The sequence below is a fragment of the Somniosus microcephalus genome, chromosome 2 (assembly GCF_052327205.1).
Source record: "Somniosus microcephalus isolate GS21.2 chromosome 2, FLI_Smic_1.0, whole genome shotgun sequence".
Taxonomy (NCBI): Eukaryota; Metazoa; Chordata; class Chondrichthyes; order Squaliformes; family Somniosidae; genus Somniosus; species Somniosus microcephalus.
This window is the reverse complement of record NC_140988.1, coordinates 252,935,047-252,952,749: the sequence shown is the minus strand read 5'-3', so window position 1 is coordinate 252,952,749 and position 17,703 is coordinate 252,935,047. Positions and strand designations below refer to the sequence as shown.

The 17,703-nt window shown below is 41.0% G+C and overlaps 1 protein-coding gene across 3 annotated transcripts in view; it reads right to left on the bottom strand.

Moving 5' to 3' along the window:
* The window catches only part of fat1a (FAT atypical cadherin 1a), a 274,663-nt gene extending 261,248 nt beyond the window's left edge, over window positions 1–13,415 (bottom strand). For 2 of the 3 annotated variants that reach the window (XM_085970887.1, XM_085970905.1), the window contains exon 1: window positions 13,093–13,415. In XM_085970887.1, coding sequence (XP_085827013.1) covers window positions 13,093–13,109 — 17 coding nt within the window. In that variant the 5' untranslated portion in view covers window positions 13,110–13,415. Of the gene's footprint in view, window positions 1–10,278; window positions 10,594–13,092 lie in introns of those variants that run through there. The other variant, XM_085970896.1, reaches the window with a different exon arrangement.
* Between the last annotated feature and the right edge of the window lie 4,288 nt (window positions 13,416–17,703).

Genomic DNA, 17,703 nt, shown 5'->3' with positions numbered 1-17,703 from the left:
GCATGATTTTCCAACTTGTAATTTTAGTGGTCAGAAAATAGTGGGCAGTGCACACTCAAATGATAAACTGAATAGCATTATCACAACCCTGCCTTTTCTTCTGCTCGAGTCATCTTTTTAGATTATGCAAGGGTTCCTCCACGCTAGTGTTGCAAGATCTAACAAGTGAAGGCCTTGCGCAGCCCACTGTAAGCCAACTGTAAAACCACTGGGACTTGCAAACACTGGCTGCCAGGAAGACCTGTTAGCATAAGAACATAAGAATTAGGAGCAGGAATAGGCCAGATGGCCCCTCGAGCCTGCTCCACCATTCAATAAGGTCATGGTTGATCTTCGACCTCAACTCCACTTTCCCGCCCGATTTCCATATCCCTTGATTCCCCAAGAGTCCAAAAATCTATCTATCTCAGCCTTGAATATACTCAACGATTCAGCAGCTACAGCCCTTTGGGATAGAGAATTCCAAAGATTCGCAACCCTCCAAGTGAAGAAATTCCCTCTCATTTCAATCTTAAATGGCCGACCCCTTATCCCGAGCCTATGCCCCCTAGTTCTAGACTGTCCAGCCAAGAGAAATAACCTCTCAGCATCTACCCTGTCAATCCGCCTCAGAATCTTATGTTTCAATGGGATTACCTCTCATTCTTCTAAACTCCATAGAGAATAAGCCCAATCTACTCAATCTCTCCTCAAAAGACAACCTAGTTAACCTTCAGGGCACCACCTCTAAGGCAAGTAAATCGTTCCTCAGATAAGGAGACAAAAACTGTGCACAGTACTCCAGGTGCGGTCTCACCAAAGCCCTGTACAATTGTAGCAAAATTTCCTTACTCTTATACTCCAACCCCCTTGCAACAAAGGCCAACATGCCATTTGCCTTCCTTATTGCTTGCTGTACCTGCATGCCAACTCTCTGTGTTTCCTGTATGAAGACACCTAAATCTCTCTGAACACCAACATTTAATAGTTTCTCACCATTTAAAAAAATATTCTGTTTTTCTATTCTTCCTACCAAAGTGAATAACCTCACATTTCCCCACATTATACTCCATCTGCCACCTTATTGCCCACTCACTTAACCCATCTATATCCCTTTGCAGACTCTTGTTCTCCTCACAGCTTACTGTCCCACCTAGCTTTGTATCGTCAGCAACGTTGGATACATCACACTCGGTCCCTTCATCCAAGTCATTAATATAAACTGTAAATAGCTGAGGCCCAAGCACTGATCCTTGTGGCACCCCTCTACTTACAGCCTGTCAACCGGAAAATGACCCATTTACCCCTACTCTGTTTTCTGTCCGTTAACTAATCCTCTATCCATGCTAATATATTACCCCCCAACCCCAAGAACCCTTAACTTGCGTAGCAACCTTTTATGTGGTGCCTTTTGGAAATCCAAATATACTACATCCACTGATTCCCCTTTATCTGCCCTGCTAGTTACATCCTCAAAAACTCTAATAAATTTGTTAAGCACGATTTCCCTTTCATAAAATCATGTTGACTCTGTCTGATCATATTATGATTTTCTAAGTGCCCTGTACCACTTCCTTAATAATGGATTGCAGCATTTTCCCCGACGACCGATGTCAGGCTAACTGGCCTGTAGTTACCTGTTTTCTCTCTCCTTCCTTTCTTGAATAGCGGGGTTGTATTTGCTACCTTCCAATCCGCTGGGACCGTTCTAGAATCTAGGGAAGATCACAACCAATGCGTCCACTATCTCTGCAGCTACCTCTTTTAGAACCCTAGGATGTAGGCCATCAGGTCATGGGGATTTTTTGGCTTTCAGTCCCATTCGTTTCTAAAGTACTTTTTCTCTACTGATATTAATTACTTTAAGTTCCTCACTCTTATTTGTCCCTCGATTCCCTACCATTTTTGATATGCTTTTTGTGTCTTGTACTGTGAAGACAGAAACAAAATATGTGTTTAAAGTTTCTGCCATTTCCTTATTCCCCATTATAAATTTTCTGTCTGAGCCTCTAAGGGATCAACGCTTACTTTTGTTACTCTCTTCCTTTTTACATACTTGTAAAAGCTCTTACAATCTATTTGTATATTTCTTGCTAGTTAACTCTCATATTCTATTTTCACCCTTATCATCAATTTTTTGGTCATCCTTTGCTGGTTTCTAAAGCTCTCCCAGGCTTACTAGTATCCTTGGCAACATTAATCTAATACCATCCTTAACATCTTTACTTAGCCACAGAGGGATCACTTTTCCCGTGGAGTTTTTATTTCTCAACGGATATATTCGTTGAGAATTATGGAATATTTCTTTAAATGTTTGCCACTGCATATCTACTCTCATACTTTTTAATTTAATTTCTCAATCCACCTTAGCCAACTCTCTCCTCATCATACCTATATAATTGGCTTTAAGTTTAAGACTCTAGTTTCGGACTTAAGTATCTCACTCTCAAACTCAAGGTGAAATTCTATCATATTATGATCACTCTTCCCCAGAGGATCGATTATTATGAGATTACTAATTACCCCTGTCTCATTACACAATACAAGATCTAAAATAGCCTGTTCCCTGGTTGGTTCCATGACGTATTGTTCTAGGAAACTGTCTCAACTGCATTCATCCTCCACACACCTTTGTAAATTTTATTTGCCCAGTCTAGATGAAGATTAAACTCCCTACAATTATTGTATTACCTTTGTTACAAGCTATTATTTGTTGAGTAATACTCTGTCCAACTGTATAGCTACTGTTAGGGGGCCTATAAACTGCTCCCACCAGTGTTTTCTGCCTCCTGTTATTTCTTATCTCCACCCATACTGATTCTACTTCCTGATCTTCTGAGCCAAGATCCTTTCTCACTACTGTCCTCATGTCATCCTTTATCATCAGGGCTATCCCCTCCTTTTCCATTCTGCCTGCCTGCCTTTTTGAAATGTCAATACCCTGGAATATTTAGCTCCCAACCTTGCAACCACATCTCTGTAATGGCTATTAGATCAAAACCATTAATCTCTATTTGTGCCACTAATTTCTCTATCTTGTTATGAATGTTTAATGCATTCAGTTAAAGAGCCTTTAATTTTAACTTTTTACAGGAGACTTTGGTTTATCCGGAGGTTGTATGTCCGGAAACCTCGATCTACCGGCAGAAATCAGGAGCCGTTTTGTTAGGTTTTTTTTCTTCTAAGTCAGGCTCTGGAAAGTCTCTCTGAAGCTGTTGCTAAGCTACAGAGACGCTTCCAAGGTACGGGCCGACTGTTTGAAGCTGTTGCTAAGCAACAGTGTTTGTTGTCAGATACGGAGATGAAAACCTCCGTATGCTTCAACATTAACGCTGGTATGTCCGGCAGTTTTGATAGATCGGCAACAGCTCGGTCCCGTCGGTGCCGGATATAACAAAGTTTCCTGTACCGTTATTCCCTGCCTCCACCTTATTCGCTGATGCACTATTACTGTTAAACTCTCTGTTCCTTGCTGTCACACTTTGCTTATCTTTACCTAAATTGCTACACTGCTCCATTGCCTTGACTTTTCTCTTTAGATTTCCCCTCACCTAACCCCTCTTAGTGAATCTTTCCAGTTTTACATTTGGCTTACAGCCATCTGCACAGTACCCATGCTGAGGGAGCTGGTGGCACTGGTGCAATATAAAAGCACATTCAGAGTAGTGGGAAGTCAGTTTTCCATCACTCCCTCCAAGTGGTCCATTACAAAACCCAAGCAAATTTCAGGCAAGATGGGAATTTCAACCAAAATCTACAAGTTTTCTCCCCATTTTTCCTGAAGGTGTCACCTCTTGCTCGACTATACTTTGATAGGCATTAGCAGCCTTCTGGTACCTCACCCATGTAACTATGCTTTACATAGATGCCTAGACAGTGACTGCTGGCAGACTATTTAATCATGGGAGTCCTCCAGAATCTACAATTTTGTGAAGAACTGAACTTTCACTCCAAAGTGCTCTCAAAGACATGCTAAACATTTTTTTTTGCACAGAGATTGAGTGTTCTTACGTATTTTGCTCTGGGCAAATAATTTTAATTCATGCAGGTTATTAAAACATATGTTACAGCCATGTGATAAACATAAGCTTCAATTAAATGTTCATGCAATTAAGTGGTCGAGCTTGAAATCTTTGTGCTCATTATTGAACTTTCAATGTGATATGGCTGTAAGAAATATTCCTTTATAATAGGACCTTGTCTCTTTTTTTTAAATAAAGTGTCACAATCCATAATAACCCTGTTAAGTCAAATGTCACAGCCTGTTCTCCTGTGAGGTCTTATACCGCTTAACACTAACCAGCAACATCAAAAGCTGCCACAATCTTAATATCTTTCCAAATCTATGAAATGTAAAAGAAAATCGCCAGATAACCATCACAGCATTACATATAATCAACAAAACAAGGGGTCCTCCTGCTGAACAAACCAATTTAGCTTCATTCTTAAAGCCATCTGGTGCCATCTAAACCTTTTGGTTGCATTGCTGCCTTGGAACCCTGTGCCAGCTATTCAGTATCCACTAAACCACAATGTATTTATTACAAGCCCTATTTTGCTTACATTTGCTGTAAATTCCAGAGCATGGCAGGACCAAGCACACTATTTTATGCATGTTAGCTGGTTGCCCAGAAGCTAATTTACTCCAGCAGTACTTTTCACTACATTTAAAGAATGGTTGCAACACACATGGTTTCATGCAAAGGCATGGAATCAATTTCTATTTTAGCACATTCTTAAAATAACTACCCTGAATTCTTTAAGTGAAGAGGTTTAAAATATAATATGCATTTTACTTTAACAAAAATAGCACTATGTACTTAGTACATCACTATAAACCCACTACAGAGAAACTTCTTTCAACTGGGTCATTACTTAGCTTTTTCTTATTGAGAAACCAAGTCAAGAACAAAGGCCCACAGTGCAGGACAAAGTCCGATGATTGTAGAAGGAAGGAAAAACTGAGGGAGGCAAGGAGTTTCACTTTTTGAGCGCTCAGAAAAGAGTCACGTGGAGTAAATTATGCAATGAGTCTTGATTCCAATAGAGTTGGGATCTACGAAGGAAGAGTGTGTAGGATAGCGTATTTGTAACTTATATTAAACAAGAAAGATCAGAAGAAAACAGCCACAGCAATATTCATGAGATAAAGAGAAGGAAGTTTGCAATAGAGACGAGAGTCTATAGAAAATAGGGGAATCACATCAGATGACAGGCTTTTTCTTGCATATTGTCCAGAAGTATGAATGAGGTTCTACGAAAGCCTCCCAGACATGACAGCAGATGCAGATCTTTGACAGGCTTGCAGTTTAAAGAGGGTAAAAAGTTGGTGAGGGGAAAAGAAAGAGGAAATTGAGCTTCTTGGAGGCAGCAATGTAAGAGTTCCACTTCAAGTCGGAGGAGATAGGGAGCCAACAATACGATAGATGAGGACAGACTAAGGGTGAACCCATCAATGCTTAGAGGTGGTGGATAACTTGATTAATAGTGAGTGCTATGAAGAAGTTGTTATTTGACAAATTGAAACAAACAGGAATTTCATTGCCCCTTTTAAGGACATAAAGTTGATCCTGATATAAAGTTTTCATTGAATCACAAGAATAACTGGGAGGTTATGAGCACAGAGAGCGTGTGACCTGAAAAAAGTTGACAATGTAAGAACAGGAATCATCAGCAAATGTTTTGAACATAAGAAATAGGAGCAGGAGTAGGCCAATCAGCCCCTCGAGCCTGCTCCGCCATTCAATAAGATCATGGCTGATCTGATCCTAACCGCCAATCTACTATCACAGAACCATCTCCTGAATCTAACAGAATTAGGCACACGAAATAGGAGCAGGATCAGGCTACACGGCCCCTGGGCCCGCTCCGCTACCCACAGGGCCATGACCGATCCGAACCTAGACTCGTGTCCAAATTCCTGCCCGCTCCCCGTAACCCTTAATTCCCTTTACTTCTAGGAAACTGTCTATTTCTGTTTTAAATTTATGTAATGATGTAGCTTCTACAGCTTTTTGGGGCAGCATATTCCATGGACCTACCACCCTCTGAGTGAAGTAGTTCCTCCTCATCTCAGTTTTGAAAGTGCAGCCCCTTATTCTAAGACTATGCCCCCTAGTTCTAGTTTCACCCATCATCGGGAACATCCTCCCCGCATCCACCCGATCCAACCCCTTCACAATCTTATATGTTTCAATAAGATCGCCTCTCATTCTTCTGAACTCCAATGAGTAGAGTCCCAATCTACTCAACCGCTCCTCATATGTCCATCCCCTCATCCCCGGGATTAACCGAGTGAACCTTCTTTGTACTGACTCGAGAGCAAGTATGTCCTTTCTTAAGTATGGACACCAAAACTGTATGCAGTATTCCAGGTGCGGTCTCACCAATACCTTGTACAACTGAAGCAATACCTCCCTATTTTTATATTCTATCCCCCTAGCAATGAAAGCCAACATTCCATTGGCCTTCTTAATCACTTGCTGCACCTGCATACTAACCTTTTGAGTTTCGTGCACCAGGACCCCCAGATCCCTTTGTACTTCAGTACTTTCCAGTTTCTTGCCATTAAGATAATAACTTGCTCTACGATTTTTCCTGCCAAAGTGCATAACCTCACACTTTCCAGTATTGTATTCCATCTGCCAAATCTCTGCCCACTTACTTAGCCTGTCTATGTCCCCTTGCAGGTTTTCTATGTCCTCCTCACTCACTACTTTCCCTCCCATCTTAGTATCATCTGCAAACTTTGATATGTTACACTCGGTCCCCTCCTCCAAATCGTTAATATAGATTGTAAAGAGTTGGGGACCCAGCACCGACCCCTGTGGAACACCACTTGTTACTGATTGCCAGTCTGAGAATGAACCATTTATCCCAACTCTCTGCTTTCTGTTAGGATGATGACTGAAAGAGGTCATTGATAGAAGGAAGGAATAGGGTGGGAGAGAGGATGGAGTCTTGGGGACCCATGAGCTAATGGAGAAAGAGTCAGAGGATGAACTACAGCACTCAAAGTAATTTAAGAGGAAAGTAAACATAAAGACTCCATCCTCTCTCTCCCACTCTATTCCTTCCTTCTATCAATGACCGCTTTCAGTCATCATCCTACCCAAAACATTTGCTGATGATTCCTGTTCTTACATTCTTACTAATTATTTTACCCATTATACTTTATCATTGCTTTGTAGACAAAAGCAATACATTTCTTGAAACAGCTGCTTGTAATTACAGTTCCATTACATTGTTATTTATTCTGTGATGCTGTGTTACGTAGGGTAAATGTTGTGAAGCGCAGCTTCCAGTTCAGTACCTCACTCAATCAGAGCATGGATCAGAGAATCAAGCACAGAAATCAGTGTGCCCAATTTTCCAGTGTTGAAAACCATTATGAACTTTGTTGCAAACTTTTTCCAGTTTTCTAGTGATCAACTGTAATCATCAGAAAATAGGGAGAATTGTGAATCGGGCCCGCTGATTCCACATCTAATTCATGCTTCTTTTGAGCAAAGCTCCATATCGGAGTTGGCCTCACAAAATTTACAAGTTTGCAGCAAAGTTCATAATGTTCACAGTTTGTAAACGGAACAGTAACGTTAAGAGGACATGCCCAAACATGCCTTAGAAGTCTTCGACATGTAACCCACCAGCTAATTAATAACTTCAACTTTATTTTAAAATCCTTTTGCCACAAAATGTCATTAATACATGCAGTCTGGCCCAAAATGTGAAAAAGGACACGTTATATTGCCTGTGTGGCAAATGCCAGTCAGGGAACTGTAACAAACAAAACAAGTTCTTGTTACTGTGTAGCAAGAGATCTCTGGGATCATGGAGTTTATTATTATGATTTAGCAACATCCATTTCTGTAAAGCCAACTCTCCACAGTCAATTTTAACACTGATGGACTAGCAAGGATTGAAATTTTCTCCTAGGACGCCTGCAATCTGCTCCTTTATAGAGTTATATATGTTTCTGCCAAGGTTCAACTTCATCAGTAACGCAGGAGAATACCAATGATGCTCTACCATGCAGAAGCAGATAATAACCACAAATGTTGTTTTTCCTCATGATCATTTTAGCCATTAAACTTTCTCAGTACTTTGTAAACAAAGTAATAAAGTTCTTAAAGCAACTGAATATGATCACTCCTCCATCTTTTAATATTGATAGTTATTTTACTGGGTGATAATTAATCATAATTTTGATCCCGAGCTCAAAAGGTTCACAATTTATAAAAGGGAACTGAAATATTAATACAAATTTAAACTGTACTTTTCTATTACCAGATTTAACATAATACTGTTATCTCTGACATACAGTAATCTTATTCCTGGGTTTTGCTGGTGTAGTGTAGACCTGATGCTTTATCTGCAAATGCAGAAACCAAAACCCCTATTGGTCCTAAGCAAGTTTAGCCCATTACATCACCAACCCCCCTCCCCACCCCCCCCATTAATCATTCTACTAGACCTGAATAGCCATTTAACAAAGCTGCTGACTCCCAAACAGGCCCTTGACAATAATGCATCCTGTCCAGGAACAAAACAGTACACCATACCAAGCAGATAAAATTAATTGCCGAGATTTCAAAATTGCAGTGCACAAGAGAAAGCTAATGGCGAAACAAAACTAACACTGAAAAACAAATCAAAAGATCCATAAAGTTTACAATCAGGAATGCAAGCAATTCAAATATTGGCTAAATTGCTTTTGAGAGAGTTATTGAACAAGTTCTATAAATGTGAAATAAATTTACCAAATATTTAAATTTACTTCAGACAGAACATGGAGAGTCACAGAATTACATTGCATCTTTATCAGCAATTGTGTGATTTGTATAAAAATCTAACATCGGCTGAAGAAGTAATTCTTAAACTGCAGCATTATTCTTTTCCAACAATTTACTTGCCAAGTTTCAAGTCAATTCAATATAAATTATCAAAACAAATCAATAATCTCTATCTGAGCGGATTTCCAATACAGCATACCTGAAGTATTTATAGGAAAAGAAAAAAATAACCTACGGAAAATAAAAATGGCCATATGTGGGTGCTCCCCACCCCCCAACTATCCTAACCAAAGTAGTCATTTTTTTCTCTCCAAATTACGATCAGAAACATTAGCATTTCCTAAGATCCTATTATAGGTTAACCAAGCTAACAAAACGGGAAACAAGGTTAGACACTAATCGCCACACCTGATCAATGATCGATTCAACAATTGTAAGTAATGGAGTTTCTTAGGTGGCGTCCCAGTACAAATTGCATTCAAGCTCCTCACCGTGTCAACTACGAACCATTTGAAATGGTCGGATTTGAAGCTAGCCCAGCAGCTGCTGCTGTCTTGAGCACAGAACACTTGAGTGAGTTTTGGACAACCGTTTACCATCATGTTAGAAATGTTATATAAAAAAAAAATCAGTAATTAAACCTATAATGTAGAAACGGGAGTTATTTTACCGCGTGTGCCTGCACTCCATAAACTAAATAGGAGGCAAAGCCGCTTCAAAAGCGGTCGGGGCTGACTTGTATGCTATGCTGTATTTCAAAGTGCCAAGTTAGATTACCAAGAAGCAATGTTTAAAATTAAACATACAAGTCCCAATCGGTCAGAAGGCGCCGAGCTTCCCAGAACCGCTCTGATTTCAACCTTGTTGCTATCTATAATAGCAAATCTGCTCTCCCAGAACCAGAAATACATGGAGCTTTGCTCTGGGCAGATCAAAACATATTGCCTGCTGCTCAGATAAGCCGCATTATCTGAAGGATCGAATTCCCTCAACCTGGTGAGATAAATAAAATGAACCGGATCAGAGAACCTGAAAAGAAAGGCAGTCTGTTTGGGAGACTGCGTGTCCCTGTTGCGACTTCGTAAAGTGAGCCCTCGGTACAGGTCGCGTTGTTCTGCCAACCTGCTGAGGGTTAAACATTCCGGGCAGACTCCATTTGGAATTGGGAGGGTTTTTTTTAATGCAAAATTAAATTTGCAGAAATGAAGCGAAGTTTGGTGTGGCTGTGTGTGGAGGCGGTGGGGAGGCTGGCGGCAGATTGCCGGGCAGGTTGCTGGGGCTGCTGCCTGCTTTCCATTGCTCTCACGTAGCCCGTGTGTCGGCGTCACCCCCCCAGACTGTTCCAATGGCAATGCCCGACACCCACTCTCAGCAAACTGCTGCAAACTAACTTTCTGCAGGAGTGCTGCACAAGGCAAGAGAAACATTAAAAGACCAACAGAAACATATATCTATCTATAATATATAAATAAATATATACACGACGGAGAAAAGTCGGCAAACTCACAGTTGTTGCAGTGAAGCGTGTGCTGGGCGCTGCCAAAGTACAAAGCCGAGTGGCCGAGCTCTCCCTCGCACAAAGCCCCTTCCCCCGGGCTCCCGCACGCCCAACACAACACAAACTTTCCAGAGACGCCCGAGCCACCAGAGAGACTTCACTCTCCCCGCCAACTGTGGGCGGCATTAGCTCGGCCAGCGCCGAGCCGGGGCCGGCGGGTTTGTCCAAGCTGAGCGCACCATGATGACAATGCTTCCCCTCTCTCTCTCCTCTCACACACTCTGTCTCTCACTCCTCGCCGGTCCCACCGCTTCTCCGCACCTCGCCGTCAGCCTGCGCCGTGCCCGGCACTACCTTCCCTTGGCATGTCGTGGCACGGCGTGACTCCGGCCAGGGCAGCTCCCTCCACCGTCTGCTCATCCACACACGTTGCCACCTTGTCCCTCTGAGGCGGCACTTCTGAATTCATTTCTCCCCCATGTTCTAGCTTGCAATTATTAATAAATTCAATCTATACTCGCCTTTAGAATATATCCTTTGATTAAAAATAAACCAATTGTAAAACGGGTTTAACTTTGTGGAAGCTAAATAGATTGTAAAGCGAGAAAGAAAGAAAATATATTCGTGTTTTAAGCTGTAGATGCTCTTTGATAAGTTTTCCAACATTCTAGAAGTTTCTTAAATCTTTTCAGGCAGCGTTTTCTCCCATTTTACTCCTAACCTGAAAATCTTTCCGTAACTTCCTGTGTCCCGGTAACAATGCTGTACCATTGCGCCAGCAGAGTGAAATGAAAAGGAAGGGACACTGTCTTAAGATTATACCATCGTTTTCCCCAGAAGTCACTTCAGATGAAACCAAGTTTTTATCAAGTATGTTACCGTATTTCAAATCGCCTTACATATAATACAAACTGTTCTGCAAATGAACAAAGATCTAACCGATCATAACAGTTTCCCCTCCCCCAATCCAACAGCCCACTTCAACCTCGAAAGCAACATGGAATGAGAACTAAATTGCACTAAAATCACATCGAAAGCGAAGATGCGCTGTACAGACAGGTTTGTTGACTGCAAACGTGAACCAACCACCATTTGCAAAGTTTGCAGCATTATGAGTTCTACGTATAATGTGGGTGCAGACACTTGAAATTATGGAGTGGCAACATTCGCCTCATTTCCAATGCAAAAATAATGAACGGCAACTGTGCCATGGCTATGATATTTACAAAGGGACTTTATTCTAAACCCAGGAGTATCATTATTAACACGAAAGTCAGGAAAACGACATGCCACTACGCTGGAAAAAACATTATTCTGTTTTATTATTCCCTACATTCCAATAAAGACATTTTCAATTATCTTACAATCCACTTCATCTAATACCATGCATATTAAAAGAGCGCTGCCCCCTCCCAAAAAATAAGCAAACAAGACCAATAGTAATAACTCACATTATTCACACATTGCACAGTACAGCAGTACTTACTAATAACCAAACCACCCAAAGTCCATTTAGATCTTTCCGGGGAAAGTTCGTCTCTCTGGTACTATATGTTTGCTTTATCTAATGTTATGAGCGAGCGAGACAACAGTTTGATTTACTGTGACTGCAGGCAGCAAACACCCCGAGGATGAAGTATTTGTCACCACTTTCCTTTTCAAACAATCTTAATCATGAATACCTGACTTTGAAATAAAGAACTCCAAGATTCTGCAATGAATGGCATAAGGCATAATGGATCCAAAGGCATTATGCAGAGGATTATTTGAATAGTCATTGTAATCAGATTATATTTTAAATCAAACATATTCTTTTCCTGGTTAAAATGCCTTTACTCCCACTCACACACACTTCCAGTCAAAACTTTATTGAAAGCACTTACCATAAGAAAAGCCATGCATACAAATGTACAGTATATAGAAAACGGAGAGCCGAATTCAAATTGAACTGAATGAAGAGTCTCACCTGAACTATCAAAAGAACTGCAGCTCAAACAATTATCATCGACAGGACAATAAAGTATTAATCATCGCAGCATTGATTAACATCCTGGCCCCGGGTAAAAGGGTCAGATTAGTCAATCTTTATTGAGGCGTTTTAAATAAGGAACATTATTACATGTACGGGCCAAGCCTACTGACGCGCCTACTCGACTTGCTGTGAAAAGTCTGCGCCTTGCAAATTTTATTGGAATACTTTTCTAAAATTACTTTATTCCTGACATCAAAGAATTGTTTAATTAAAAAAAATAAAAACCCCAATGTTCCTATCAAATAGGCCATTCCAAACTTTACCAAACTCGCAAATAAATGCACAGTGAAAATATTAAATAGCAAAACGTAGCCTTTTCTTAGCTATGCCTTAATGAAATATTCATCAGCATGGATATTGGGGCATTGCCTCCAAGGAGGCTGTTTGTGTACCATGTTTTTGAATCCTGTTCTGTACCTTCTGTTTCTTAAACACACGGGGGCGCTCTTTTACAATGTTCCCACAGAAAGGATTTTTAGGCGATGAGATCCTTATTGCTGCAGAACTCGGAGCTGTAAACTTGAGTAATCGCACCATTTCAGTAAAAAAAACATTGCCAAAGGTTACCTTTAACGGGACTTCTGCGGTGTGCACGCATTGAATTGTTTTCAAAATGACTTAATCTGTGATTTGGAAAGCTTGTTGCTTATTCTAACGATTCGAGTTTCTTTTGAATTCTTTTACGATTACTTTTGTGAAACTGTACCCAACAAAAAGCAATTTTATATCAAGGTGCGGAATATTACCACCGATATTTTTTTCAATGCTAATGCGAAATAAAATGAATATACCTGAAATTACCAAACATAACAAGGCCTCAGTTGAAACTGCATCAATCTGGAATCACGATAGTGTACTCCATTTCAACGATTTACCAGACCAGCTGGATTCGACAGTTCCCGAGCAGATAAGATCCAGGGGATTACCAGGCAAAAAGAGAATGTTATTCCTACTTTTTAACTCACTCCACCAGAGAACAGGATCGAAGGTAATATTCGTCGGAATCATCACATTTCCAGGGATTCAAAACAAGTTTGCAACGATCTGGATAAAGTGAAAGAGTCATGTAAAAGCGTCTCCAAACTCAGCCACTAACACAGTTCCCAGTGGGATGTCTCTGGTTTAGAGGCTGTGACGTCAGCGATCTCCAGTGCCTGGAAATGTACTGAAAGTTTCCCAACTTAAAAAAAAATGTTTTTCAAAAAGTAGTTCACAAGAAAAATACACAGTTTAATGTAATCAATTGCTATGTGTGTTGTCCCGTTTGTGTGTGTGTATATAATATATATCATTAAGTATATTGCATTGTTTTTTCGGCAATTGATTTATTCTTTGGATGGTTTTTTGGTAATTCCCACAGTATCTTCTTGGGTAATCAGATGTTGCACTCTTAACTGAAAGTTGCTTAATTCAAATTCTTTGATAATTCAAAATGTTAACACTAAATTCACACTTTGTTGAGTTATTTACAGTGCTTGATTTAAATTATTGGACACTTCTAATTTTTAACACAAAATGACTTTGAAATATCAGGAGTAAACATTCTTCAGTAATAAAATAACATTTAATATTATATCTTTCAGCGAGCATACCTAGCATCTGATTTGTGGTTGCTTTGGGGCAGTTCTCACAGTTGTACTGAAAATGCTTAAAATTTCAACAATTTTTTATGAAATGCCTAAACAATGTACAATTCTGTTTGGATGTAAAAGCTTGTGTTATAACTTCATTTACAAGTTCACTGTATCAACTACCCGATAAAGAATTCATAAAGCAATTGCAGCATCAAATGTTTTTTTGTGATGGGAAGGTGAGGACACTTTTGGCAATCTATCCAATAATTTCACCAAACTTTGTTACTAAATCTCTGCAGACGAATCGAATTCTAGTGTGGGAGGAAAAGGGGAGGTTGTGTTCTGCACATTCTGAAGTCAAAACAGATACTAGAATAAACATCTGCCACTGCAAGTATCATTAGACAGTGGATCATGTGACTAGGTCATTTATTGGTATTTGCCACCATGACGATTATGAACATAGCAGCGTGAAATTACACTATTTATTTTACTACTACCCAATCTCCATATAGCATTGACCAAATGCAGCATTCAGGTCAAGCAGATGCATGGAAGACGGAAGGGGGAGGAGGGGGAATAAATGAACTCAGGCAGGGGATGGGCAAAGTGGGAGGAGTGGAAGGGGGGAGTGGAGCAAAGACAGGGCAACTACCTCAGCTGGGGAAGGAGAGCAAGCTGGAAAACTTTATCGGGTAGGCCTTCCTCCTTCTGCTGCGGTGGGTGGGAGAGCTCTCTTCCCTTCTGCAGGCCCCGGTTTTTGTCTTGGAGGTGGGGATTGGTTTGAACTTCTCTCAGACTGGCATGTAATTAGCTCCCTCCAGAGAACATCTCAGCTGGATACAGCATCATTTTGTGGGTAGGAAATGTTGCTTAATTGCAGGGGGTTGTTATCCACCACTATCCAGGCTCCCTTATGGTTTCCACACTGGGTACAGTGTGAAGCCAGATACTTGATCGCTGACATTTTGGTAAGCAGGGTGCTGCACAATGAGTGACCAATAAAATGGCTCAGAGACGCCCAGCGCTGCTCCATTCATGGTGGACTTGAGGGATACACTCAGAGAATAAGGGGGGGGCGGGTGGTGATCTGCAAGAGTTGAGCATTCTTACACATGCGAATAAAAGAAAAAGGAAAGTCTCTAGGGGACTGTCAGAAGCTGAATGATTTTTTAAAAAGAAATAATATAACTGATTTTCTTGCTACTCTTAAAATTCACATTACTGTTCTGAACCAGAAACTTCAAAATGGAAATATCATCATTCTGGTGCACAGTCACCTCATGGCTTGGGTGTCATACTGTAAGATTCTCAGCCATAACCGAACAATAGCATTTCTGACCTATTGTTACCATGACAGGTTGTATAACATCATCCAGGTCTATCACAGGGCTACCTGTAAGTGAAAGTGGTACTGCAGTTAGATATTGACACATTTACAATGGATTTTGCCATAGATACAGTTTGACATGGGAGTTTTTAATGCATTTTGAAATGGAAAGTTGTGACCCGCGCAGCGATCTTTTTATATATATATAAAACAGATAATAGCTAAACAGAATCAAAAACTAAATGTAAAATTGACAATAACACAGTAGCAATTGAAAATACCATCATGCATTTGTGCCACCGCACAGCCAACTCAGCTGAAGTAGGCTAATCCTGGAATTAAAATTGATCCATTTCCTCATCACTGATATTCTGTTATATTTGTTTCCTCCAAGTAAAAGAAAAAATGAACTTGCATTTCTATAGCGCCTTTCACAACCTCAGAATGTCCCAAAGTGATTTACAGACAATGAGGTACTTTTGAAATGTAGTCACTGTTGTAATGTAGGAATATGTTTTAATCCTCATTTACCTAGTTTACAGTTAGTTCTTCCTTTTACAATAATCACATTGTTTTGTGACTTTATAGTAACTTAATGAACATCTCATGCTCTGGTCAGATGGCACCTTAAGTACTGTGTAGTGGTTTTGGTAAACAAGACCCAAGAGACAAATACATAAGAACATAAGAAATAGGAGCAGGAGTAGGCCAATCGGCCCCTCGAGCCTGCTCCACCATTCAATAAGATCATGGCTGATCTGATCCTAACCTCAAATCTATTATCACTCTCCATCCCACCCGAACCCATGTGATCTCCCGGGAGAGGCGAAAAACCAGATAAAAAAAACCAATGGCCAATTTGGGAGAAAAAATCTGGGAAATTCCTCTCCGACCCATCTAGGCGATCGAAATTCGTCCAGGAGATCACTCTGTCCCTATATTTTCTACAGTTCTTACCTTCTGTAAAGGTGATCTCCACCCCAGCCAGGAACAGGAATAAAAACCCATCTCCTGAAATCTAACAGAATTAGAACACAAGAAGTAGGAGCAGAACGAGGCTACACGGCCCCTGGGCCCGCTCCACTACCCACAGGGCCATGACCATTCCGAACCTAGACTCATGTCCAATTTCCTGCCCGCTCCCCATAACCCTTAATTCCCTTTACTTCTAGGAAAGTATTTCTGTTTTAAATTTATTTAATGATGTAGCTTCCACAGCTTTCTGGGGCAGCAAATTCCACAAACCTACCACCCTCTGAGTGAAGAAGTTTCTCCTCATCTCAGTTTTGAAAGAGCAGCCCCTTATTCTAAGATTATGCCCCCTAGTTCTAGTTTCACCCATCATTGGGAACATCCTTACCGCATCCACCCGATCAAGCCCCTTCACAATCTTATATGTTTCAATAAGATCGCCTCTCATTCTTCTGAACTCCAATGAGTAGAGTCCCAATCTACTCAACCTCTCTTCATATGTCCACCCCCTCATCCCCGGAATTTACTGAGTGAACCTTCTTTGTACTGACTGTAAGATTCGAAAATTTTCATTAAATAATCACGCAAGAAAACAGGATTAATAATACAGCTTTATTGACCAAAAGAAGCTTATACAGAAAACTCTTTGATAAAAAGGGGCATACAAAATGGCCGCCGGACCTCGTGATCAGTTTCTTGGACCATTTGATTTCTGTTACTGCAAGCCAGACAGGCTTGTGGATTGAGAACAGTAAGCCCGCGAAAGCCAGTATCGGGAAACCGAAACTCAGGGAAATGGGCATACATATTCAATTGGATTCTAAGTACAAGACAGTTTCAGGTAACAGGATGGGGCCCATCAAGATATGGGCGGACAATTGAATGAACACTTAAACCCATTTACTGTACAAAGGAAAAACCGTTTAACAGCCATCAAGGGCAATCTCCAGACCGATCAATATGCGAACCGAGTTACGGTGACAAAGTAAAAGACATTATCAGCCAGGAAGGCCAGTTAAGCTATCACCGGCTCCCGTTACAAGACAAAGCGCCCCTGCAGAGATTTCTGCCCGCCAAAATCATTACAAAGACTGGACTATGATCTGGCGGGAGATAAGACTGTCCCAAAAGAGTATAACTAGGGATTTGAAAAGTCCATCAGCGCGCGATTGGAAATTGGCGATTGGCGATTCTCGTAAAGGCACACTGGGGGCAACGCTTCACCGCGACGGTTACGCTTCATTCGTAGGACGATTCACTTCTTCGGTACGATTCGTAACTTCGGTAACGACGAGAAGACTTTGGCTGGGAAGCCAGCTCGGCCAGGCAAGGCTCAACCACGACGGGAAGACGAAGGAGGGTGGCCCGGGTACTTTTGTCGGGAGATCATCGACGACCCAGGCCGAAGGAGAAGACACCCTCTGGAAAAACCCAAGCCAGGCGGGAAAGAGAAATAAACGGACTCTCCCATGTGCATCCAGTTATTCAGCAGGTTCCAACTGATTTCAGTCATGACGAGCACTCAT